The following is a 26,922-nucleotide window of genomic DNA, read 5'->3' on the forward strand; positions in this document are numbered from 1 at the left end:
TGCATTTCAACGAGTGTCTCTGCATGCTGTCCCTGATCAGCTGTACTCTTTGAGATGTTACATAATATTACATCATTTAATGTTATCTGTATTATGTATATGCGATACTTTTCCTCACTAACATGTATAAGCCTATTGCCGAAGTAAGAGCTTTACCTGTTAAATGTTTAGGCAGATTCCTTTTTGATTTTGCCTGGGTGCCTAAGTGATGATTTGTTCATCTTCATAGAGTAGAACATTTACAAACTCTACAAATCGATTTTTGAAACCTTTGGAACTACAGGAATCCGGTTGATTTTACAATTTTTGTTAATTTGAAATATCTTAACTGAATATACATCAGAGGATAATGTTTTAACGTAAGTGTTACTAATGGTTGCATTTGTATAATATTTTTGGGTCTTTGCTCTATAGAAATCGTTTATTTAAGAATGGTCTCTTTTTTGTGCGTTGTTTTTTTATGTTATTCACTCATGATGTCCAGTTTTTAACTTCTTATGAAAATAACACGTCTATATAAAACTTCATATTTTTAATAGTATTTTTTTTTTTTTTTTTTTTTTTTTTTTTTTTTTTTTTNGTTTGGAATGTGTTAAAATGCCACGGTGTGATAAACGTTTGTCTAATACACGTCTGCAATGTAATGAGTACTATTGATGTCAAGATTTCCATCGACGCGGATCTGATTGATGAAAATCCCGAGGCTTAAAATCTTAATGCTAAAAAACAGACATAGTAAATAGTTTTTCATCTTAATTGTCAGCAATCCAAATTTAATTTCAGATCCCACTTAGCGTTGACGGTTTTTATTTTAACTGCCGGCAATCTTTACTTAATTTAAACGTCGCTACCTACTGCATAGAACAGTATAAATGTTCACGATGACATGTATGTAATATAAATTATTTGTACATGTATGGCTCCTTTTTTAACAGGTGCAGCAGTTTTAATTCAAATTCATCTTAGCCTGTTTAACATATTTACAAGATCTGTCGACAACTGCAGTTATAATTGCTTGCCGATCGTCATAACACATAAAGTGGCAAGCCTTTCAACTAGCGACGTATATTTTATGGTAATCGTCTCTGGTATAGCTATTCGGACCACACAATGCCATTTGTATCATGTTGCCCAAAAATAAAGTAAGCGCGCTCCAGATTGAGTTTAACAAATAGAACCATGTCAATGACAGCAAGGACTACAGAAACATAGGTTTTCTGAATGTCATGTGGGTTATTTTAAAGAGGGGCAAAATGAAATTAAGGAGCGACACGCCAGAACAACTGCTGATCCTGGTGAAAGAATGGGCTATATACACGGTAATTTAAAATACACGGTAATAGGAATAACCAGGAGGTGTTCCGATAACAAGATATACCGGATATGGATCTGTAATATAACGAAATCTCATCTCCTACATGTACGAGATCGATAAGAGGAGCGTCAGCAAATCGGACGAAAATGAGTTCGGATGGAAACGATTTTCATAGCAGATTTATTGGATTGTTTTAAAATATTGTCAATGCAATGTTTTAAAATGAGGTCACATTTAGTGTTATGCTTCATTTCAAATAACAAATGTATGTTAGAATATTGTTACACTAAATAAGAGCTATTTTTTATCATAATTTAGAGTATGTAACAAGTCAGCTAAGAATTGACTGCATATTATAAGGATGATTTATATTGACAGGTTATACACAATTTAAAAACATAGACTTGAAACTACATGATTATAACTCATTTCTCCATTGTTCTCTATCTTTTCCATCTAGAAACGAGGACTTGATAACATTCGGATACATGAATTCTTTAATTGGACATGAACCGACCTAGATTTGTTAACACGGTATCGTGTGACGTCTGATGTGTGTTGAATGTTGATACCCTGTCACACGACCAAAAGTAAGTGGCTAAACAGGGGACACTAAAACCTAGCGCCTTATTGTCGCTGTGTTATACAAATGGACAATGGATAATGTCCTTAAATGCTGAAATGGGTTATTTAACAATAAAAATCAGCTTGCATTGACCACGTGGCCGAAATAAACGCCCACTTGCGCCGTTGTTACCATGGAGTTCAGCCCAAACTCCTTGTAACAGTGTCCAGAGCTTAATTATCACCTCGCATGGGACAATAATGACAATTTGTCATTACAAGATTACCAAACGTCTAATTTGGATGGGTCAGTCTCAGTGTCCTGTGGCCTCATAACAATAAAACGAGATTGCTTGGAACGCCAGGACAGATGTTGTGCTCTCATAAGAAAAAAAGTCATATTGCCGGGCAATTTGGTCATGCTGTCAGAACATTAGAAGAGCTAATCATATCTTGTCTGTTTTAATGAGGTCAGTGATTGACATGAGAAATCGACACGTTGTCCACGTCAGCGGACCGTCCTCTATTCCACTCATAATATCATTTAGATACACAAATTAAGTCCCAGCGTTCTGCATTGTATCCACAACAAAGAAGAGTTCATGCCGTTCGATTTTTGTCGTTCTAGTATTGTCTTCCTGTTTATTAAAGTAAAGAGTTGTTTACCAAATAGGTACATCTATTCTATTTTTTTGTATTTCACAAAAAAACTTCTCTGTGATTGACATCCGATCACCGGACCTCTTGAGAATGTATCAACTGTTCTACCTTTCAAAATATTTATCACACTTTTCTGCAATATTAATAAGAATATTTTCAAAACGTTCCTACTCACTTAGTTGGCCTGTAATCGATGACTCTTTATCTGAAATGCTTGTTTACAGAAGGACAGCATTTGGGTTAATGGTAGAAAGCTACACCTTAGGCATTATCAACCAAAGGGACTTAAATACATGTAATGGGTGATTTATCAGCATTTAGACATACAGGCATAAATGATCATGTGACCAAATATTATCAATATCGGGATTAATATAACGAGAGTTGACTTTCATCATCAAAAAAATAAAAATACTGCACACATATGTTTCATTGTCAACGGCCAGTTTTAAGTTTGTGTGCAACTGAAGTTATATTTGTCTTTATATTTCAGGGACAAAAGCAAAATCGTTGGTTATATGTGATTGACAAATATCATTTTTTTATTGTCAAGTTTATAATTTTAATCAATACACACTTATCATATTCTTTAAGCAAATAGTCGTATGTAAATTGTCCTTTCGAAGAAGCACATAAATATATCTCGTATTTTGATTAAAACAGATTTAAACACAGAAAATATAATTTTGCCGATATTATCAAGAGAGTGTAATCTATGCAAAGAAGAAATCAAAGGTTGATTCCGAAAAAGCAAGCCCGCATCTTTAATACTCAAATCGCAGAAACTAGGACAGAATATTAACAATGGAAATATTTGCTCAAACACACTTACAAAAAAAAGTACAAGGTGAGTTCTTCTGCTTCATCAAAATTTCATAATTTTCATGTGTGCCCCAAATCAGTTCTATGTTTGAATAATAAAATTACGGTACGATAACAACCTTACATCGACTTATTTTGAACGCTATGTATGATGTTGGTGTAGTTCAGCTACGGTAGTCGCCAATAAATCTGACCATGTTGTGTATCTTTGTTAGAAGTAGAGGTACTAGTATGACACATATAATTGGTTGTTCTAGATCACCGAAGATGACGTAGACATTTAATTTGAAACCATACAAGGCCGTCTTTTATCTGATTCAGACAGCATAACACAAATTGAAATAACTTTACCCCTAATACGGTTTAAGGACTGTCATACACGGCTTTCCCCATGGGTGATGTTAAACTAAGTAATGTAAACAAATATGATACATAGATGACGTCATTAAGTTAATTTGAAAAAAATGTTTCCGCCCTTAAATGAATGCAACTGATGATTGAAGTAAATTGTTATCATTTTTCAAATCACTTTATGCGTGTTGGTATCAAGTGTAATAGTTGGCAGATAGTTCGCATGACTGTGGGCAAATGTTATATAAACCACACAGCGATAACGTCTAGAAGTCTCTATTATTTACATTCAAAACGTCATATTTCAGTGTCTGGTTAAAATGATCTGGTTAAAGTTATTTGTGATGTCATAGGGCAACTTGTCTTGTAATAAATACCTGTTAGGATGACATGCAAGACCCCTTTCCTATATTACTGTAACTTCTATTATCAGATTTACTCTTAAAAGATATGACTATATCAACGGTAAGTTTTGTGTGCTGGTTTCCTCGTAATGCCTTTCGTAATTGTATATACATGTACACATATTTCACAGCATTATTCCAGTCCATTTCATTATATAATCATTTATATTTCCAAACTACAGTTAGTGGATGTTATTCGATATGACCGCAACATTTCTGCGGTGTGAAAAACATGTCTAGTTAAAGCACAATAACTCATTGTTTTTGTTGATTTCGTAAGCATTTTGCATAATCTGATCCGTGTTTCTGTGCATATCTTATAAATAAAACTTTATGGCATATCAACTGAGAAATATTGCCAACTCCGTATGGCTGACTTTCTGTTCAGCTCTACCAAAGAAAGCTGTACCAAAAGCATACTCGAACATTTATATACATGCTATCGGTGCTTCTGATTTTTCCTCACGAATCGTTCGTAGTCGGTGTTATCAAGTTGGTTTAAGAAGTACAGCTAACCTTTTTTTCTAAGTAGAGTACATCTTTGACAGAGAATAATAAACACACGATAGCCCTGTGTCACTTTAGTTGTGTTTTAAGCCATTGCAGACAGAGGTGAATAAACACTCGTGTTGAGTTCGCAACCTCTTGAGATGAGGCACACATACGCGAACTATAGTCAACAGCAAACATTTGACACATTCGCATATTCTAGACACATCAAAGCGAAGATTGTGTGGTTTTGTTGATAACTGTAAATTATCAACTTGTCTATCACATAAACTACTTCAAGTTGGAATCTTATCAAGCGATTTCTGTCAAATATATTATGTATTTCTGTTAGGTCGAATGTACTTGATCAGAAGATAGACGCGATCGACACCACTTGCTGAAAAACGTCAAAACAGCATTTAGATTTGATAAGCACACAAAATGGGGATACCGGGGGAAAATGTTGAAAAGACAAAGGTATCTCGTGCACTTTTATCCGTTCTTGTTTGCTTCATTACAAATATTTCCGAACCGCTTTTAAAAATCTTCAGTTTCAAGTAGTTTTCAGGCATACACCCAACCCAGTAGATAAATAATTTTAAAAAAAGTGATACGTGGCATAAAAAATGAATCTGATTCCCTTAAGATGACAATTCTAAAGACGGCAATGTGTGATTGAATATTATTTATAATGCCGTTGTTTCTCACTATAATTCATGTTAATTGCACTCTTTAATTACGTAAAGCATTAATATCGCATGGTAATCAAAAATAAGTCATTAAATGACACTTATTATGCCTCTGAAATGAGTACTTTAAAGGAAAACCACTACAATTTCTTTTGGTAATCTGAATAGAGTACGCCATTTTGTATAAGAAAAGGCATACAGCCACAATCACAACATTGTACTTGGCGCAATTGAATACGCCAAAGAAAAGACATACGGTGCAAATGCATTTTAAATTGTTAAAGCACGTAAATTAAGTAGCTATACATGCTGATATAAACATTAGAGAATGCGATTTATATCAATCTTATGTATATGATATTGTAATTGTTGTGACGGTTCTGTTTCATGACTTAGGATAGGAGATTGAAAAGTAAACCACCCAAGCGAATTACTGAAATGTAGCTTTTTTGAGATATATCTACTCATATATCATATAGCAGTTCATGTTTTCGTTAACATGAGTGTGTGAATGGCAACTTACATAATGTGAGAAAAAAACACGTTAATATGAATGACATGATTCAATAGTTCATTAGACAAAACAACTCAAAACATTCTCTTCAATAGTTTTAATAAGAACTTGTAGCACTTGCAGTAACATTGGGTAAGGCTATATGATTCACATCAGGCAAGTCTTAGAGACGATCAATTATTGTTAATTATACACAAATATAAACATATGTGCGTGATATGTGTGTTATTGTACTACCTGACACAAAACAAGACCATGTTACTGACACCCTGACACTGACGCCTATCGTATACATACCTGACCGCCCTCCAAGATCCAACATGGCGCGCGTCGTCTGGTATTTGTAACGGTGCATACCGATCATTTGCTGTTCTAACATTTTCTGAGGATTGTTTTAAGAATAAACAAAGTCTCAATTTCAGATGGAAATAAGCAAATGTGGAAGCAATGTTTAGGTGTTACGTACTCAAAGATATTTTGACTAAGAAATAATCTACATGGTAACGTATTTCTGTCTTGATTGCATGTGTGTCATCTGACTGTATAATTAATGCATTGATATGCACTTAAACATCTACTTCAAACATTTTCGTCAAATGATTTGACATATTCCTGTTTTTGAACAAAAATTAAATCTTTTTGTCACTGTATTTTGTTCCAGTCTACTCAGCTGTAAATGAGTACGTGGTTGGGTAGTGCTAGAACTATAGAGTGCTAGCTGTGAGCGCCGAAATGGCAGCACCGGCCGTATGCTCCCGTAGGAGTTGAGAAATATATTGGCTGGTTGCAAATGCCCTTTTACCACGGAAAATAATTTGAGAACCGCTTTGAGACATCCCTATGAACGAGGTTGTGATAAAGCGGTATATAAAAATCTCGAATTATTATCATTATATCAATTAAACAAAGTCAATATGTAACCAAATATTTCTGCTTTAAAATGATAATTTAAACATGTGATTATATTATTTACAAGCGTATTTATAGACTTTATGAATTGTTTTCATTGATTCATTTTGCTTCTACACGAACATCAATCAAGCATTTCACATGTAAAGTAAATGAAATAATCATGTACGGAGAGAAAAGACAAATGTTATGACACTCAATAAAGCAGCTTCATTTAGATATAGACATACGACAAATATCTAAAATCAAAAACATATTTAGAAAGATAAACAAAAATAACATACAAAGCAATCTGTATAATTCATTTGTGCATATTTATTTTGAATCCACGTGGCACTGTTATATCATTGTGTAAGGTAACATGAAACAAAAATAGTCAACGTGGAAAAATAGACCTCTACATTGATTAACCATTCTTGTGACAACTGTTGCCACCATAATATTTACACTCGATGTACTTCTGTTCCCAAGTGTGTTTTATACTGAATAATGTTCGTATACGTTTTATGAAACAACACAGACACGTTAACGTTTAATAGAATCAGTAGACGTCCAGTAACCTGACTCTCTGCTAGCTCTCTATGTGGTCGACTGATGACCTCAGCGTTCAAAACTAGACCTCTTGGCAAACCCTCCGTAGTAGTCATTTGATGACCTCATACAGAAACTCCTTTGCTCATCCTCCTTCGTACATTCTCCTTCTTACTCACGCTTCAAAGCATACGACCTATCCGCCTATTGTAAGATACTGTATTAGTGGTTAATTAACCACTGAGTCAGAAACAAACACGTTGTTGTGGAGAAAAGCCATACAGTTGGTTACTGTATTACTATCATTTCAACGTGGACGATTTCTGTCAACATATCCAAGAGCCAAAGTTTTCCGCTCTGTCGACAATTGGCCATTTACGAAAATAAAATATTGAATATCTTTCGGCGCGACTGAGCCCATCCGATGCTGATAACGGAATCGGTCATGCGTGAGAACGAACATCGATTACGAGCATGTCATCATCGTGTCAATAGGCACTCTGTCGATAGTGATACTTACATGCATGTTTTGACAAGGCAAAATCCACGAGCATTATATACTAATGGTTACAAGTTGTCCTCGCATGGAATATGTACCGAACAAAATACACTATAGATAGTTCAGACGGGAACCAAATGGAATGTTATGAACCAGAGCATACTCCTGAATTGGCTTCGAGTCATAGTATTGGCGTATCCTTTGATTCAGATTGGTGGAAATGTACGTAAAAGACGGCACTCTCTTGAACTTCAAATACATTCGTGAATTACTTCATGTGATATGTAGCAATGCCTGCGGAAGAGAAATGAGTACAATGTATCATGTTTGTGAAAATAGGTTCGATAAAAAAAATGCAGAATATACCGTAACCATGTAGTTTCTGTTAAACACCTATAATTTTCGTTTTCATATGAATGCAGAAAAACAGCCGTGGTTATAAACATGAAATCCAATTAAGATTTAGAAACAAACAATTCTTCTACCAACTATTTGTGAGACGAAATACGTTAAGATTGGAAAGATAGCTTATCAAAGCAATAAAGCAGGCGTAGATATATCAGCCACTTCCGCTCTAACGATTTACCGTGGCACTTTATATGTATAAACACAGGTTTGCCTTTGTTTTGATTTTCCTGTTTCCTGTTATTTCGTATAAATACAAACCATCGTTGTTTCATTGAATGTTGCATAAAATATGTCAGCTTGAGTATATACATGATCGCTTTTTATGTACATGTATAGTATTCTAGACTTTCTTTCATATTGAAAAATTTGAAAAAATGTATATACTTTATCTTAAGGATCCCCGTATCACTGTCAAAAACTGTAACTATGTGTTCTGGCATGAGTTTAGCTTGTTGACTTATTTCTTTAAAGACAGAATATCTTGCAGGACTTTTATTGAAAATAATCAAGATGGAATAAACAAAATAATATCAACAACAGTTTCGGAATGGACAAAAATCAGCGAGGCTTAACCAGGATTCGAACCTATGACATCAAGTTGTTATACTATCTCTCTATCTAATTGAGCTACATTGTCAACGAAAGTGTCCTGATCCAACTATGCTACAGTTATATCGAAACGGAGGTTATATGTAGGTGATTGTATTTACGAAAAACCAGTGCAGAGGGACAGGGATCTTTAATGCATTTTTTACTGTATCAAAAAACAGAAACAGCTCTTTTGGGAGTTGGAGCGAATTGTTTCTGTGTGGTCTTTTATGTTTTCATTTTTTTATATTTGATAAATAATTTTCTTGACATTTTAATGGAGCAGGATTATAATAAGTGTATAGAAAAGGGCAACCGTCAATGTCAATACATCAAACATTAGCAAATCACTGAATACCGTAATTGATGTCAGGAACAAAACGTGCAATAGACACAAGCTGAATAAACTAAATAAAATCAAGAAATTATCTTTGAGTAAATCTTTCCCATATGATTCGAAGACGATTCAGCTGGGCCGCCAAGATAGGTGCCGAGGTTACAGATCCGATTAGTCGGTCGGTCTCGTTTCTCGTAAATGTCAAATTATCAGCCAACATCTTCTACAGGAGAGTTCCTCGCAAGGGAGAGCATAACTAGGATGTAGCAATTACGGATGTGTCAGTATTTTTTTCTGGTCTCTAATTACTAACAAATTATACAGCTTTCCGGTGATTTCAGCACGTGTTCATAAAACACAGCTCTATAGAACCCTTCAAAGAACGAGGACATTCACAGATTTGAACGAGAGGACCGTGAACCGATGATGTAGATACATCCGTATTTAATGTGTAGAAAAAAAACGGAAATAGGGTAACACAAATTGCCAGGAAGCTTCAAAGGGTTCCATTCAATGGAACCAGCAAAGGGCTTAGAGATGTTCAAAGTGGCGTGGAGTCTTGTAAAAGATGTATATATTGAAAGAGACTTTAGGTCTCTCTCGGTGCAATATAGGGTCGAAAGAACATGAATTCAGGAACAGTGGTCTGTACCAAAAAAAAAAAATCACATACAAACGTGATCACTTCTGCCTTGTAGATTTTGCAAGAAAATCGTTTGATATATGTTTAATGATATAAAATCTGTCAGTGTTCTAGATGTGTATTCTAAGCACCTTCTGAAATGTCGACATCAGAAGTATAATCCATACGTGTTTTGCAAATAACATATATCACAGTTTACTTCCATTTTATCCGTTTTAAATGCATTATAATAAGAAATGGGGGTAAATAAATACTTAGTAATACAGGATGTCTGCGGTAATCAAACGTTAAATGAATTTATGTGTGCTTTATTTTTACTAAACCAGTGATATAGTCTATAGATGTGAAGAACAGCTAGTCATTTGTTGCTGGTTTTTAGGGCAAGTTTTGTATAAGGTACTCACAATGGGGTGCACTTAACTGCATGTTGTGGTGTTACTTCCAAACGGTGACCTCAGTTGAAATAACATATGTGACTGTAGTTGAAAGAATTAGTAATTGGACATCCACTATAAGTCCTCGACATATTTAGCCGCATTCAAATCTGATCTGTTGTACAGTTTGTATAATCATCGTCGTTTCAGACATGGACCCGTGCCCTTTGCGAGATGGACTCGGATGGGGATGGAATGACCAATGGTGAAGAGTTGGGTGACCCAGCCTGTACTTGGACACCAGGAAATACTCCCGCCAAGACCACAGGACTGTCTCACCCAGGTAAAGGGAAATATTGTCGCATTGCAAGTGTGGACAAACAAAAAACGTTTTTAAACCTCAAATTAATCTAGTGCACGATTTCCATTATTGATTTTATATGTCCAGTTTCTACACAGATCTTTCTTTTGATATGTACCTATTTTCATACCTATCTTTTACCCATTTTGTAATTGGGGGGGGGGGGGGTCTGTGGATATACACAAACGTTAGCACCCGCAATCATTCATCTACATCACTTAAATTCGGTTCAGTGATCCATCGTTATGTAGTTTAGAACTCCAAAAGTCAACATAACGCTCTCATTTATATTGTAATTTTTTTATCCTTTCTTACACCGATCATCAATCACAGGAACGGTGTGTGAGAACGAACTCCTCCCTTACTTGTCCATTAACCAAACTGACTAAAAAAAGAAGCAAACCATGGACAAGAATTGATAGTGATAATCGATACATTGTTTTTTTGAAATTATATCGATTTTCAGGAAACGTCTGCATATTTCATTAAGCACATCATCTCCAAAACTGATTTATATCAATGACAAATAATTTGAATGGAAATAGAAAACGAGCAAAATATAGTTCACATTGATTGAATGTTAAAATCGTCAGACGGTGGTAAACTATAAACTGTCATGGAAAGTGAAGACAGATTTTCTTCTGCGAACACTCTGGGATATAATTAACACAATTCTTTCTTTTAATGATGACGTGAATCTGCTTTGGTGGTAATTCAGACACCTTTAAAAACATGGACTGGAAAAGCTATCTGTCAAATATCTGCGTTCTGAACACATTAGTTTACACTCGCGAACGTCAGTGTTTTAAGATTAAGAGGTCCTTGTGGAATGTAACGTGCAAATTGAATTTATCAAGTTAAACATCGGGACGTATCAAACACAGATTAATTATTTTCCTTTGGAGGCTCCAGCAATGAAGCTAAAAGAACGCATACAGCTACAACTTTAAAATGGTGAACTAACATATATTGTAAGGGGTCAGAGAATTAAGTAAACTGGGCTTTTTTGTAATCTGAAATTGATTAATGCATTTAGCTCTTCAACTTGTTAAAAGTAATATGGGTGTAATACGTCACTATTAACTTGTTAAAAGTAATATGGGTGTAATACGTCACTATCAGGTTGTTTAAAGTGGTATGGGTGTAATACGTCACTATCAGCTTGTTAAAAGTAATATGGGTGTAATACGTCACTATCAGCTTGTTAAAAGTAATATGGGTGTAATACGTCACTATCAGCTTGTTAAAAGTAATATGGGTGTAATACGTCACTATCAGCTTGTTAAAAGTAGTATGGGTGTAATACGTCACTATCAGCTTGTTAAAAGTAATATGGGTGTAATACGTCACTATCAGCTTGTTAAAAGTAATATGGGTGTAATACGTCACTATCAGCTTGTTAAAAGTAATATGGGTGTAATACGTCACTATCAGCTTGTTAAAAGTAATATGGGTGTAATACGTCACTATCAGCTTGTTAAAAGTAATATGGGTGTAATACGTCACTATCAGCTTGTTAAAAGTAATATGGGTGTAATACGTCACTATCAGCTTGTTGAAAGTAATATGGGTGTAATACGTCACTATCAGCTTGTTAAAAGTAATATGGGTGTAATACGTCCCTATCAACTTGTTAAAAGTAATACAATGTAGGGGTGCAATACGTCACTATCAGCTTGTTAAAAGTAATATGGGTGTAATACGTCACTATCAGCTTGTTAAAAGTAATATGGGTGTAATACGTCACTATCAGCTTGTTAAAAGTAATATGGGTGTAATACGTCACTATCAGCTTGTTAAAAGTAATATGGGTGTAATACGTCACTATCAGCTTGTTAAAAGTAATATGGGTGTAATACGTCACTATCAGCTTGTTAAAAGTAATATGGGTGTAATACGTCACTATCAGCTTGTTAAAAGTAATATGGGTGTAATACGTCACTATCAGCTTGTTAAAAGTAATATGGGTGTAATACGTCACTATCAGCTTGTTAAAAGTAATATGGGTGTAATACGTCACTATCAGCTTGTTAAAAGTAATATGGGTGTAATACGTCACTATCAGCTTGTTAAAAGTAGTATGGGTGTAATACGTCACTATCAGCTTGTTAAAAGTAATATGGGTGTAATACGTCACTATCAGCTTGTTAAAAGTAATATGGGTGTAATACGTCACTATCAGCTTGTTAAAAGTAATATGGGTGTAATACGTCACTATCAGCTTGTTAAAAGTAATATGGGTGTAATACGTCACTATCAGCTTGTTAAAAGTAATATGGGTGTAATACGTCACTATCAGCTTGTTAAAAGTAATATGGGTGTAATACGTCACTATCAGCTTGTTGAAAGTAATATGGGTGTAATACGTCACTATCAGCTTGTTAAAAGTAATATGGGTGTAATACGTCCCTATCAACTTGTTAAAAGTAATACAATGTAGGGGTGCAATACGTCACTATCAGCTTGTTAAAAGTAATATGGGTGTAATACGTCACTATCAGCTTGTTAAAAGTAATATGGGTGTAATACGTCACTATCAGCTTGTTAAAAGTAATATGGGTGTAATACGTCACTATCAGCTTGTTAAAAGTAATATGGGTGTAATACGTCACTATCAGCTTGTTAAAAGTAATATGGGTGTAATACGTCACTATCAGCTTGTTAAAAGTAATATGGGTGTAATACGTCACTATCAGCTTGTTAAAAGTAATATGGGTGTAATACGTCACTATCAGCTTGTTAAAAGTAATATGGGTGTAATACGTCACTATCAGCTTGTTAAAAGTAATATGGGTGTAATACGTCACTATCAGCTTGTTAAAAGTAATATGGGTGTAATACGTCACTATCAGCTTGTTAAAAGTAATATGGGTGTAATACGTCACTATCAGCTTGTTAAAAGTAATATGGGTGTAATACGTCACTATCAGCTTGTTAAAAGTAATATGGGTGTAATACGTCACTATCAGCTTGTTAAAAGTAATATGGGTGTAATACGTCACTATCAGCTTGTTAAAAGTAATATGGGTGTAATACGTCACTATCAGCTTGTTAAAAGTAATATGGGTGTAATACGTCACTATCAGCTTGTTGAAAGTAATATGGGTGTAATACGTCACTATCAGCTTGTTAAAAGTAATATGGGTGTAATACGTCCCTATCAACTTGTTAAAAGTAATACAATGTAGGGGTGCAATACGTCACTATCAGCTTGTTAAAAGTAATATGGGTGTAATACGTCACTATCAGCTTGTTAAAAGTAATATGGGTGTAATACGTCACTATCAGCTTGTTAAAAGTAATATGGGTGTAATACGTCACTATCAGCTTGTTAAAAGTAATATGGGTGTAATACGTCACTATCAGCTTGTTAAAAGTAATATGGGTGTAATACGTCACTATCAGCTTGTTAAAAGTAATATGGGTGTAATACGTCACTATCAGCTTGTTAAAAGTAATATGGGTGTAATACGTCACTATCAGCTTGTTAAAAGTAATATGGGTGTAATACGTCACTATCAGCTTGTTAAAAGTAATATGGGTGTAATACGTCACTATCAGCTTGTTGAAAGTAATATGGGTGTAATACGTCACTATCAGCTTGTTAAAAGTAATATGGGTGTAATACGTCCCTATCAACTTGTTAAAAGTAATACAATGTAGGGGTGCAATACGTCACTATCAGCTTGTTAAAAGTAATATGGGTGTAATACGTCACTATCAACTTGTTAAAAGTAATATGGGTGTAATATGTCACTATTAACTTCTTAAAATTGATATGAGTGTAATACGTCCCTATCAACTTCTTAAAAGTAATACAATGTAGGGATATAATACGTCACTATCAGCTTGTTAAAAGTAATATGGTTGTAATACGTCACTATCAACTTGTTAAAAGTAATACAATGTAGGGGTGTAATACGTCACTATCAGCTTGTTAAAGTAAATATGGGTGTAATACGTGACTATCAACTTGTTAAAATTAATACAATGTAGGGGTGTAATACGTCACTATTAACTTGTTAAAGGTAATATGGGTGTAATACGTCACTATTAACTTGTTAAAAGTAATATGGGTGTAATACGTCACTATCAGCTTGTTTAAAGTGATATGGATGTAATACGTCACTATCAGCTTGTTAAAAGTAATATGGGTGTAATACGTCACTATCTACTTGTTAAAAGTAATACAATGTAGGGGTGTAATACGTCAGTATCAACTTGTTTATAAGCGACGTTTGACGCTTTATTGTGACCGGCTATAAGTGAGCTATGACCTTAACAATGACTACGTAACTATGGGTGACCAGGGGCGTAGCTGGGTTGAATATGGTATGTGGGCAGAATGTTAGCGCGAAGCGCGAGAGGGGGAGGGAACGGGAGGTGGTCTTTCCACGACAATGTGTTGCCGCAGGCAGCACCCGAGCGCGAAGCGCGAGAGAGGGAGGGTATGGAAGGGGATTTCCCCCTCCCTTTGGTGGGGGTCTGGGGGGCCTCCCCCAGGAAAATTTGGAATAATAGAAGGCCTTAGGAGCAATCTCCCGTGTTCCGCTGGCAATTTCAATAGTTTAATTAATGAAAATAAAGCTCATTTTTTTTGTGAGAAAATATCGGGAAATATATTTCATTCCATATTATATCACACATTTTGTCGAATATGCATACTTTATGATGGGCAACATCAGTGATTTATGTGAATAAATGTTTTAAGCGTTATCCAAAGTCAGTATACAAGTTACTGAACGATTTCAAAGGTCAGACAGAGTTCAGACAAATTGAAATCGCCGAGTTTAAAAACATAGGCTTACAAAAGAAAACTGGACGGCAATGGAACGGCTCGTTAATGACGGCTCGGGAACGGGAAAAAAACTTTATCCGAAGACAGTCAAAAAGCAAAATTATACATGTAATCGACAAAAACAAGGACCAGTAAAAAAAAGTGTATTTATGAAATTTATGTGTAGGCAGTTGCCTATTCTGCCTATAGGCAGCTACGCGCCTGGTGACGGTTCTTTGTGACATACACATCGATTGTTTCTGCGGCGTATTTGACGTGTGACCGTCACCTTGACTACAGTTTAAGATTAACGGCTCAGTGTGACTTTTATCTTGCTAAATGTGACGTGTGAAGCCCCAGACAGCTCCTGACATCCTGACAAGCATATTGGTGAATTACGTAGCTCCGATAATGGAACTTCTACAGCGGAAATGTGTTTTGATGGTTCGAAGAGATGGCCAAATGTCACGACAGCGTTTATGCATGACAAGAATATTGTTAGATCTAAGTCACTTAATCTAATCGCGTTCACACAAACGTTTTATTGAAAATGACAACCTTGTGTTGTAGGTGTCTCCGTTGCCTTGGTAATACTTACCGGTACATACCATCTCTTTCTTTGTTCTTTTTGTTTAGTCACAAGATACAACACGCATTTGACAGCAAATTGACTTTTATGGTCAAAATGACAAAAAGCCAACTTGCAACCAGTATAAAAATGCCATGCACGTCATTGCAAAAAAATCCATGTAATATTCGTTTCATTATAATTATGATCTCATATCATCTTACTGTGTGTATCTGATCCCATATCTTGGTATTTTATTTGGTTACATATCCTGTCCGTACATTTAAATCAATATCATATATATACAGTACCTGTGTGTTTTAACCCATATCCTACCTCTGCATTTTATCCCATATCCTACGGATGTAGTTAATCCAATATCCTACTGAAATTTACTACGTTATGTTCACTTTAATTTTGTTTCGTCGGTTCAAAGAGATTTTTTTTCAAAAGAATGTAGTATACACAAAGCCGTTACCGGAGGCAGAAGGTCTGTTTTGGCGTCTTTCTGGAATGCACTTACAGCCAAGATAATAATCAAATAGTTTTACTTGTCTATCTATAGCCTCGTTTACAGTGTGTTCATTAAACAACAGCGACAACTCAGTACGCGAGCTTTAAGAAAAATATAGATTTAAAGAAAATAATATAATTGTCAAAATTACGACTGAAAAACTGCTGGTGTTTTCCCCAATGTTGTTTTATCACTGATGTATATGTGTTAATCATCATTGAAAGACATTTAATTAGCGAACTGCATTAAAAGATCTGACGGTAAGGTTTGTATTTTTTATGTGTCTTGCTAATCATTCGCGCTATGAATGTGCCGAAGTCTCGTCAACACGTGCCTGATACAAAGTGCTTATCCCTCTTCCATGGAAGCTTAAGCAAAGGCAAGTTTATCACGTGTAATAAACCATATTAATCATGCGAATAGTCGTACGTACGTCGAATGCCTTATCTTAGTATTCTTCATCAGTCTTATTGTGGCCCGCTGAGCGCGTGCTGGAGATGTTACCTTGAAAAGAGCTACCATTTCAGGCATTTTAAGCTAAGTATCTTATCCAACGAGGTGTTTTATTTTACAGCAATTAGAACGGTGATACACCCATATCCTGGCAGATGTAATGTAACAAAAACAGGGCTAGTTAATAGAAATCTCGTTCATTTGATGTACATAGTATTACGGAAATATTTGTTTGTTTATTTAACCTCGATTGAAGATTAGAAAAGGTCCTCGGAATCTCAAGTGGACATCAGTTCATGTTTGGTGTATTCGTTATCTCTTACAAGACACGAAACAAAATGTCTAATTATGCAGGCACTCTTACGATAAGAAACCCTATTGCTTCTCACACAGCTTCGAGGCGTGGTTTCATTAATGTTCCTTTGCTTACACTAAAAAAATTCTTTTAAACTAAAGCAATTAATTTAAATTGTGATGTTTAACGAACAAAGCTACAAAAGACGATCTTTTAATCTGAAGCTAGTATCGCACATGTTAGTTTTAATCACGAGACGAAATAAACACTACTATATAAGCTTAACATGTCAGTATGTTTAGAATGATTTGCACAAAGACACTGATCATTACATAATTATGAGGTCCAATTCTAACGTTGGCTGTCCTGAATGAAAGCATTGTACATTACAAACTCGTTGTGATTGCCCTCGCTGGACAGTGCACTTGTTTAGGTCGTCTTTACATTTTCTGTAACCATTGCTGTGTATTACATTACTTAATTAGAAATATTCCCAAACTTCTTTGTAATTCATGTTTCTTCTGGACAGCGCTATTCACTGTTTTATTGTGTTCGTACCTATTCGATTGGTTGTGTGGTTGTCGTTGAGACAATAGACTTCGAGTTCCGATTATATTTTTATGTTTATGCTCTCTATGTAAAATTGTCTTCTTATCCTACTAGCTACACCGATATGGTGTCATTCAGAATGATGAAGTACAGTTTCACCGGGATGATAAATGAAGCTGTTAGTCAGTTTTATCCAATTTGACATATGAGAGGGTTCGCACACTGTGTAAACGTAGTGTTTACAAGATACCCACGTAACATGTGTACACTGTCATTATATACCAGTCAAAACATCAACAATCAGCATGCGCTTCTGTTGGGGAACATTGCATATACAGTAATGTTAGCCGACAATGGAGATCAAAGATTTGTTTTTGCAGACGTAAACGTCACAGCAATGCAGGTTAAGACACAGAGGGACATTTTTCTAGGCGAAATGTGTTGCATTATAGAGTGACATGTCAAGTTCAGAACCATCGGGAGAACACTAGTAAGCCTGCTCGTAACAGGTTATATAATCACTAGAGGAGAATACACACAGTCGGGAGCACACTAGTAGGCCTGCTCGTAACAGGTTATATAAGCACTAGAGGAGAACACACACAGTCGGGAGTACACTAGTAGGCCTGCTCGTAACAGGATATATAATCACTAGAGGAGAATACACACAGTCGGGAGCACACTAGTAGGCCTGCTCGTAACAGGTTATATAATTACTAGTGGAGAATACACACAGTCGGGAGTACACTAGTAGGCCTGCTAGTAACAGGTTATATAATCACAAGAGGAGAATACACCCAGTCGGGAGTACACTTGTAGGCCTGCTCGTAACAGGTTATATAATTACTAGGGGAGAATACACACAGTCGGGAGTACACTAGTAGGCCTGCTCGTAACGGGTTATATAATCACTAGAGGAGAATACACACAGTCGGGAGGACACTAGTAGGCCTGCTCGTAACAGGGTATATAATCACTAGAGGAGAATACACACAGTCGGGAGGACACTAGTAGGCCTGCTCGTAACAGGGTATATAATCACTAGAGGAGAATACACACAGTCGGGAGGACACTAGTAGGCCTGCTCGTAACAGGCTATATAATCACTAGAGGAGAATACACACAGTCGGGAGGACACTAGTAGGCCTGCTCGTAACAGGGTATATAATCACAAGAGGAGAATACACACAGTCGGGAGTACACTAGTAGGCCTGCTCGTAACAGGTTATATAATCACAAGAGGAGAATACACACAGTCGGGAGTACACTTGTAGGCCTGCTCGTAACAGGTTATATAATTACTAGTGGAGAATACACACAGTCGGGAGTACACTAGTAGGCCTGCTCGTAACAGGTTATATAATCACCAGAGGAGAATACACACAGCCGAGTACCAATAGATGATACAGGTCTAAGGCTGATAAGACAACTCGGTGATTCTTTGATGTATCACATTTTATATAAAACTACATTTTATTCAACAGCTGTTGAAACACCGGTTACGCCTGCTATATACCTGTTTTGGTATGCTTTAAATAATACATTGTGCAATATTGCACGAACCATCGATTTTAGCCCGAGCAGCTGGCCAAATAGTGACAGATATAGCATTTTGTTATTGATGGTTGTAAATCCCCTAAGAACAGCACATCTCATCTGCCATTATAGGGGCCACGAAACACCTCCACCAGACAGGCTGGATTAAACACAGCGCATATGTTGATGTAATTCAGAAAAGTGTGTCTAAAACAAGACACTGGTCACGTAGGCCAACATCCGGAAAGATGTTTCTGTTACCAAATAGTTATACCCAATCAAACAAAACTGTAAAAGTGACCCTATATATTTATCCATACTTCATTATTACGAAAATTGTATATAAAATGTGATGAGGGAGAATGTGTAAACATGGATAGAATGTAGATTAGAGACGAAAATATTTAGAAAAACACTATAGACCAGATGCTATCTTGTTTGAGAGGTTTATAAAATTATCCTCGTATTTTGTATACATTGCTGTTATTCATTAAATTTGTGCAAATAGTTATGCTCACGGTTGTGCTGTAACCAACGTTTTTGCGGGTCTCTTCCTCACTAAACACCATAGATACAAATCCCTGATAACAATACGATTAGAGTGCATGGCATTTGCTTTTCCAAATCATAGTTGATGGGGTTTTTTGGTGTGTTTTTTAAAGAACATAGCTACTTACCAACGGCTTTTTTCTGCATGCTCTTTAATGTATTTTATTTCATATATAAAGACATAAAAATAACTTGTTTCGAACCTATAGAGGTCGGACACAATTTGCCTCCGGCGCCTGGAGTCGAACCCGTACGTACCAGCACACTGGAGTTTAAACTCTGTCCAACGCCTTAGCCCTCACGGCAACTGACGGGGGCTAGATAGACAACGATAATGATATCCTTTATTTGTGTAATTTACAGGTGTGTGTGAGCCACTCAACAGTGAACTGTGTCGGGAGAAAAACACGTGGTTGGACTGTTCAGCTACCGGAAACGGAAACTGTCCGGCGTTTGAAGAGCCAGGTAATTTATAATCATGCGTACATTGTTTCACTTTGGGAAGTGTCTTCTGAACTCATTTAGACAAAAACAAAAATAGGCCTTGCCTTATTACCTAGAAAAGGCTCCAGTTTTAATTGAAACTCTGGAACGTAATTATTATGAATGTGGCAGACAACCATGTTTAATGCCGTTTACCGCTCTTGCTAAGCGTAGCGCTGTTCATGCATGGGTTGGATATATATCTGATGGTAAAGTGAATATAATGAAGTAAGTTGAAATTTGTCACATTCTGCACATTAGGATAGAAATATCAAAAGTATGACAACTGTCAGTCAAGTAAATAATTAAGATACATTCGTCTTATTTACTTAGGGATGCAGAACGTGACACTGAAGTTTCCAAGGACAGACGTCCCATCCCACGTGACCAACTACTACTGTCAGATATTTGACCTACCTGACGGTGACTTTCACCTGGTAGGGACCCGCCCCATCATCGACAACCAGGAACTTACTCACCATATCCTCCTATTTGGGTGTGACGAGCGAGGTAAGGGTATCTGGGTTAATCACTGTGTTTCAGTCACATACTCAAATTACACTGTTTTACGAATGTGTCATCAAAGCACGCCATAAAGATAGGATAACACTATGATACAAAGATTTTAGAGAAAGATTTTAATCTCGGAACATGATCAATGTTTTTAAGTCTAAGAAATCCATCTTCGCTAGCCAAGTGTTCGCTTCGTAACATTCCACTAACAAGTGGAGTGTATACGAAGCGAACACTTAGCTACCAAAGATGAAGAAATCGGTTGTGTTCTTTTCTGTAAAACCGTCATTAAAACAATATTGATATAACAGCACATTAAAAACATTAGTCCTTCGAGTGATTGGTTCAACCTCATATAACATGTTATCTGAAGCAGAGTTTCAAGCGTATTCTAAGACATTTCCTAGTAATATTATAATCCCGAATCATCCTTCCACTCGAATGACTGACCAAACTATACTTTTCTCGCGCGTTTCTTTCTATTTCACAGACAAGGGTTTATGCACGATAGCCGCTATGTAAACAAGGATACTTGCTCCTTGCTCTTCTCGATAAACAAAATCGATCGATATTTAAGTCCGACTTAAAGATACAGAACTTTAGCGACAGTATGTTTTCAGTATCTGTCGTTCCATGTACAGTATTTATGGATGATAACAATCACTATAAGAACCTATGTGAGAAAAGTTCTTGCAGTTCCTAGAGGTAAGCAAGGCGAACATGACTAAGGCAGAAATAAACTGCAAATGTATATACTAGAATAAGAATTGTGTTCAATACCTATACTATGCTTTTCTTTGGCAAATTTAAATATCTCTCGGAAACGGTTGTATAAAATACAGGTTTGGTATTTCATCAAGGGATTCTATTCGAGATTCGTATCATCATTTGCAAAAAAATAAAATATATGACATTTCTTCATATATAAGCTTTGTTGTTAGGCGGTAAAAATACATGTATATGATATTATCTCACAACCGCTATAGGTTTCTTCACTCGCGACTCATTGGATAAACCTGCAAGGAAGTCGGTAAACTTTCTGGTTACCCACTAGTGGGTACATGTAACACTCTGGGCTTTATTTCATTGGTCAATCTTCTAATTATGAGGTCGAGAAACAATGCTTTACGACGTCATCTGCAATTGTGACGTCGTAGTTCATGTCAACTGTTTCCCCGACCGGCAAAAAATAAAGTATCCATTCCCAAGAAAAACATATGGTTTTCTAGATATAATATATAGTATCTGAACGTTGCGAAAGAAAAATGTCCCCAAACTCGTGATGGTTGGTTATCATTTTTTTTTTCTTACTCTTGTATGAGTTAATTTTCAAATTGTTAACGACACTCGGTAAACCTCGTGTCTTTATACAATTAACTTACTCGAGTAAGTTAAACATGATAACCAGCCATCAGTCGTTGAGGAACCTCTATATTCCGTCAGGCTATTCTCGTGGTTACGTTGATGGTGGTGGTAGGGACAGCTACGAGAGGACCATCACTGTAGCGTCTTGTTCATTTGATGCTCGGCTTTATTTACGAATAAATATAATTAAAGCATTTTATACAGAAAAAAGAAAACAGAATCACTACTGATAAACCACAGGGCATGAAGCAGAGCTAAGAACCTCTTAATCTATTTTACTTACGTAACCTTTTCCGCCACAGAGATCAGCGTATATACACACGTGTCTGTAACTCATAGTGTAAACAATATGCAATGAACACTCCTGTTCTGTGAGATTCGTGTCTGCAAAATGAAACGCGGCGAAGGGATTGATTAATTTAATTTCACCGAGCAACAACAAACTGTCAGCACGCTTTTGAAAATATCTGCACTTTTTCAATTTAAGTCCTATTTACAAATTACATGCAAACATGTCTGCATGTTTGAAAGATACATCGACACGTCATCCTTCGCGAAGACTGACATGTTGTGATTATCAGTAAGCTGTGCAATATGTAGTAACAGTATTATATTTCCGGTTATACTTAAATGGATGAAGAAACACTCAACAAGTCGAGGCCTTATCGGTATCATCTCTGGTCCAACACTCTTTCATAGCTTAACATGGATTCCTAGTAAGCGTTAACCCATCTGGTAAAGTTGCTTATAGTATATAATATTTAGTGTTAATAGGTGAATACAAGATTGACGAAAAATATACCTGCTATATCCGACTTCCTGATTATAAGTGACGACATTCATAGGGATGTCTGACGAATCGAGGTATCGCGTTTTTGCACACTGCTTATATTACAACAAACGGACATAGCTGGAACCAATTGTCTGTAGCATACAGACCGTTACATACCGTTGTAACATCCATTAGACCGTCATTTAAAATGTATTATGAAACATATACATATCAAAAATACAAAAAATATCAGTTATATAACTGCTATTCTGTAAAGAGACCATATATTTTTAAAGTTGAAAACTCTAGGAAGTGTTGAATGAAATGTATAAAGGGTATTATGTAATGCTTTCGTAGTTAAGGTTCTGGCGTCACCCAGTATGCTATGATGCTTGTAGGTTTATGGAACTTGTGAAGGTACAGACTGTACAAACTATAAACCACATCGTTTTATAATCAGCAGTAGGTTTAACAAAGGGTATCCTTGAAACTGACGTTCTGGTTAATGTAAACTCATATGAGACCTTGGTATTTTGCTAGACATGCAACACACTCCTAAAACTTGTCAGTTTCACCGACAGAGAATCGACTGTCACAAACGTACATTAGATCTATGCGTGGCTTTCTTAATCAATCAAACGTTTGTCTAGCTCGTGAAGTGCATTGCAATCCAATGAAAACGTCATGCCCAGTGTTAGATCAATGCCTTTGCAGATTCATAGAACTGCATGCGTTAGTATACCACTGAAAGCAAAACGAATTTTAACAATAATTATATAACGTTGCAGTAAGTGACATGGTTCAAAGAATTTACAGTGTTGTTTAAAACAGACCACGAGGCATCATATTGACAAATATGAGAATGGCGACATAATCGAATCACGTGACGTCACTTCCGTGCCATGTGTTGGCGTAAAGGCATATTCATCTTTGTGGTGTATATAGTGCCCATGTAACGCAAATACAGATAAAAGCTGTCCATGTCCTGTTGATAATCAAGAAAGATATGTCTGAAGATGTAAAATCATTAGGATTTGTAGTTTTGAGTAGAAACCCACGACGGTGGTTGACCGTAATGTGAAATAAAAACAGAAAATAATAATCTCACGTGTAAGTGGGTGCTGGTATATGAAATCCCTAGATATGATTTTGGAATGTATGAAGATACCTCATACATTTTGACGGGTTATCATTTTTGTTTTACTTGTTTTAGTTCTTCGAGGTATGTTCTTTGTTGCGTTTTATTTCCTTAGAGGAGGGGTTCTTTTTTTGCCAAAAATCTGTTTCTTAAACAGAGAAGTTTACCGGTGTGTCTTATTTTGTGTCTTCAGAGGAAGAGGTACCAGCCACTTCTAATGCTTTCAAGTGTGGTATGTTGGCCCACCCGAAGTGTATTAACATCATAGGGACCTGGACTGTAGGGAGTTCCGGGGACTGTCTTCACGCAAATACCGGCTTCCGAATCGGTAGGAGGGGGTTCCGAAGGGCAGCGATGCAGGTAATTCATGTTAACATGCATGCCTAGATTTTTTTAGCTGACGTTTTAAATGAAAAACAAAATCTGTTACATTTTGGCAAAAATGTTAAAAGACAATGTGTGATGGACTAATTTAATATAAGAATGGCAATTAAAATGCCAAATCTTTCCTGTCCTTGAAAGCTGTTGTGCATTTGTCCTTTTATAAATATTTGAGTCAGTCAAGACTATTATTCTTATCTGTTTCCAGTACGATTTGTTTCAATATCGTGTCGTCATTTCGTTGTAGATTCACTGGAATAATCGGAGGCGACAAGATGGCCACTCGGACAGTTCCGGCATGGTTCTCTACTTCACGGACAGACGCCGAAAATACGACGCCGCCATGTTTGCCGTTGGGCAGGAATTCATCGAGATTCCACCACGCCAACCGGAAGTTGACTTTCATTCCTCTTGTTCTAGAGACTGTACGGGCGCCATGTTCCCCACCCCGATATACATCACCAGGGCGGTCAACCACATGCACTATATGGGTAGGTATTTTTTAAAGAAAAATTAAACATAAATGTTCTGATTTAACAACGTTTCGTAAGCTTTTTTAGTTTTATATTGTAAAATTATAAAATGCAAAAATAGCTAAGTTGTATTGGTGGGTTTTTTTGTCACTCAAAAACAAACAAAATATTCTTGTATTTCAAAACTTGTTACTTTTCAAGTTATTATTTTGATCCTTCATTTTGAACCAAAAAAGTATTTGTTTATTCAAATTTCATTATTGCATAGCTAGTCATGTTTCACATATCTAGTACTTATGCTTAAACTAGCCTTTTGAAGCCATACGTATATCATATATATATAAAAATAATATATTCGTAAACAAGACTGCTGCCTGTATTTATTATTCATGAAGTGTTTTTTTTAATTGTTTTTCTTTTACTTTAGGAGAATAGTATTGTAGTGAAGAGGGTTTTAACATTCCTCCTACCTACAAGAACTTACGTTTTGCCCAATGAATCTATTTGATTATATACATGTGCATTTCCAATAAGTGACGGTTACAAATTCGAATAAATCTTGAATATGTTTTCGGACACACATATATATATATACATTTGCATGGCATTGTCACTATATAGCCTCTTTGAAAGCTGTGTCGTTGATGGGACTTTAATTACCATGCAGCACGAGACACAATTCGTTGCGTATTAATACAACACTGACCGGAACTACAATATCCAATGTAAATAAACATGACGGCTGCTGAAATATCGCTGGGCATTGTGAGAATCGACAATGTCATTGTAAATTTATGTGCAAAAGATATTCTTTTAATAAAAAGCACTTTTATTGCAACCATATCGTACAAAATGCACATCGGTTGAAATTTTAACACTCATGCAATTGATCAGAAATATCGTCTGTTACACTGCACTGATCAACAGGGGTTCGTTATAAATGTCTGAAATACACACATTATATAGACCTACTGACACATATGTTACAAACCTACTGATATGTGTCACAGCACACATAAATGAAACCGAGGGGTATTTGGGGGTAAATAAACAACCCAAGCTCGACGTTTTAATAACGAACCAGTGGTTTTATTGAAGGTAAATCTTACCCTGCAACGATACAAACATACAATACTTTACTACACATACACATAACATATATACAGATATTACAGAAACGAGTACAATCTGACAATTAACACTTAGCTGTAAAATACGTACGTTTAACCGGGGATTATATAATAACAAATAAAGAATTGGAAATAGGGCATATACTATTTCCTTATCTATTAGTTACAATATGGATTACAATTTACCTTTACACATATATTATATTATAAGTGTATGGACTTTTGGCATTTACTGTTGACGTTACTCATAAATGGTGAAAACTATTCACGGACGTACACTATGACGGGACATTCAAAAGGATATATATATATTGGGATTCTTATGACTTATAATGAAATAATCACCTCTGTGTGGCAGAAGGCTTTACAATATGTCCAGCTCATGTATTAGTCTGTACACATATTCAAGTCTGGAAACATAAACGATACAAATAATAAGATATGGAATATAAACACAATCGTACCGGCCGGTGTAATGGCGGTCACTCAGGTAAACCCAGCGTACGCACACATACATGTTTTATTTAAAATAATATAAAATACCGTATAAATAATATCAGATACTGCTCGCGGGAAATACCGCACGCCGGACAGGAGAAAGGACAAATAGAAAAGATCGACAGGTTAGTTTGTAAATCGAGAAATCGAGTTTATACCTCACTTATATTCTTGTCAGTTGTCGTTGTCGTCGCTCTCTCGTCTACCTAGTCATACAAAGGTATCGCGCGCCAACCCAATAGCCAATCAGATAATAGATGTATACTGACGTCACACTACTGACCTCTATACCGGACATATTATTATACAACAATTATTATACAACATTAAACTAAATTTGATAAAATTCAATCCTGCCACATGCTCCTCCTGACCAAAGAATATCGTCCTCGATATGAACATAGAATACAATTCAATCCTACCTACATTTTTCCTATTATAAAATCCTGTTACATCCGTTTTACATCAAT

At 36.0% G+C, this 26,922-nt stretch overlaps 1 protein-coding gene across 1 annotated transcript in view; it reads left to right on the forward strand.

The window, feature by feature from the left end:
* LOC110467403 overlaps positions 1–26,922 on the forward strand; it is a 60,304-nt gene that overhangs the window by 28,344 nt on the left and 5,038 nt on the right. Inside the window, exons 3-7 of the mRNA XM_021524548.1 lie at positions 10,308–10,440; positions 20,063–20,164; positions 20,516–20,692; positions 24,164–24,330; positions 24,599–24,842. Of these exons, the coding sequence (XP_021380223.1) occupies positions 10,308–10,440; positions 20,063–20,164; positions 20,516–20,692; positions 24,164–24,330; positions 24,599–24,842 (823 nt within the window). The remainder of the gene's footprint in view (positions 1–10,307; positions 10,441–20,062; positions 20,165–20,515; positions 20,693–24,163; positions 24,331–24,598; positions 24,843–26,922) is intronic.

This window comes from Mizuhopecten yessoensis, unplaced genomic scaffold, assembly GCF_002113885.1.
Source record: "Mizuhopecten yessoensis strain PY_sf001 unplaced genomic scaffold, ASM211388v2 scaffold11173, whole genome shotgun sequence".
In the NCBI taxonomy this organism is placed as follows: domain Eukaryota; kingdom Metazoa; phylum Mollusca; class Bivalvia; order Pectinida; family Pectinidae; genus Mizuhopecten; species Mizuhopecten yessoensis.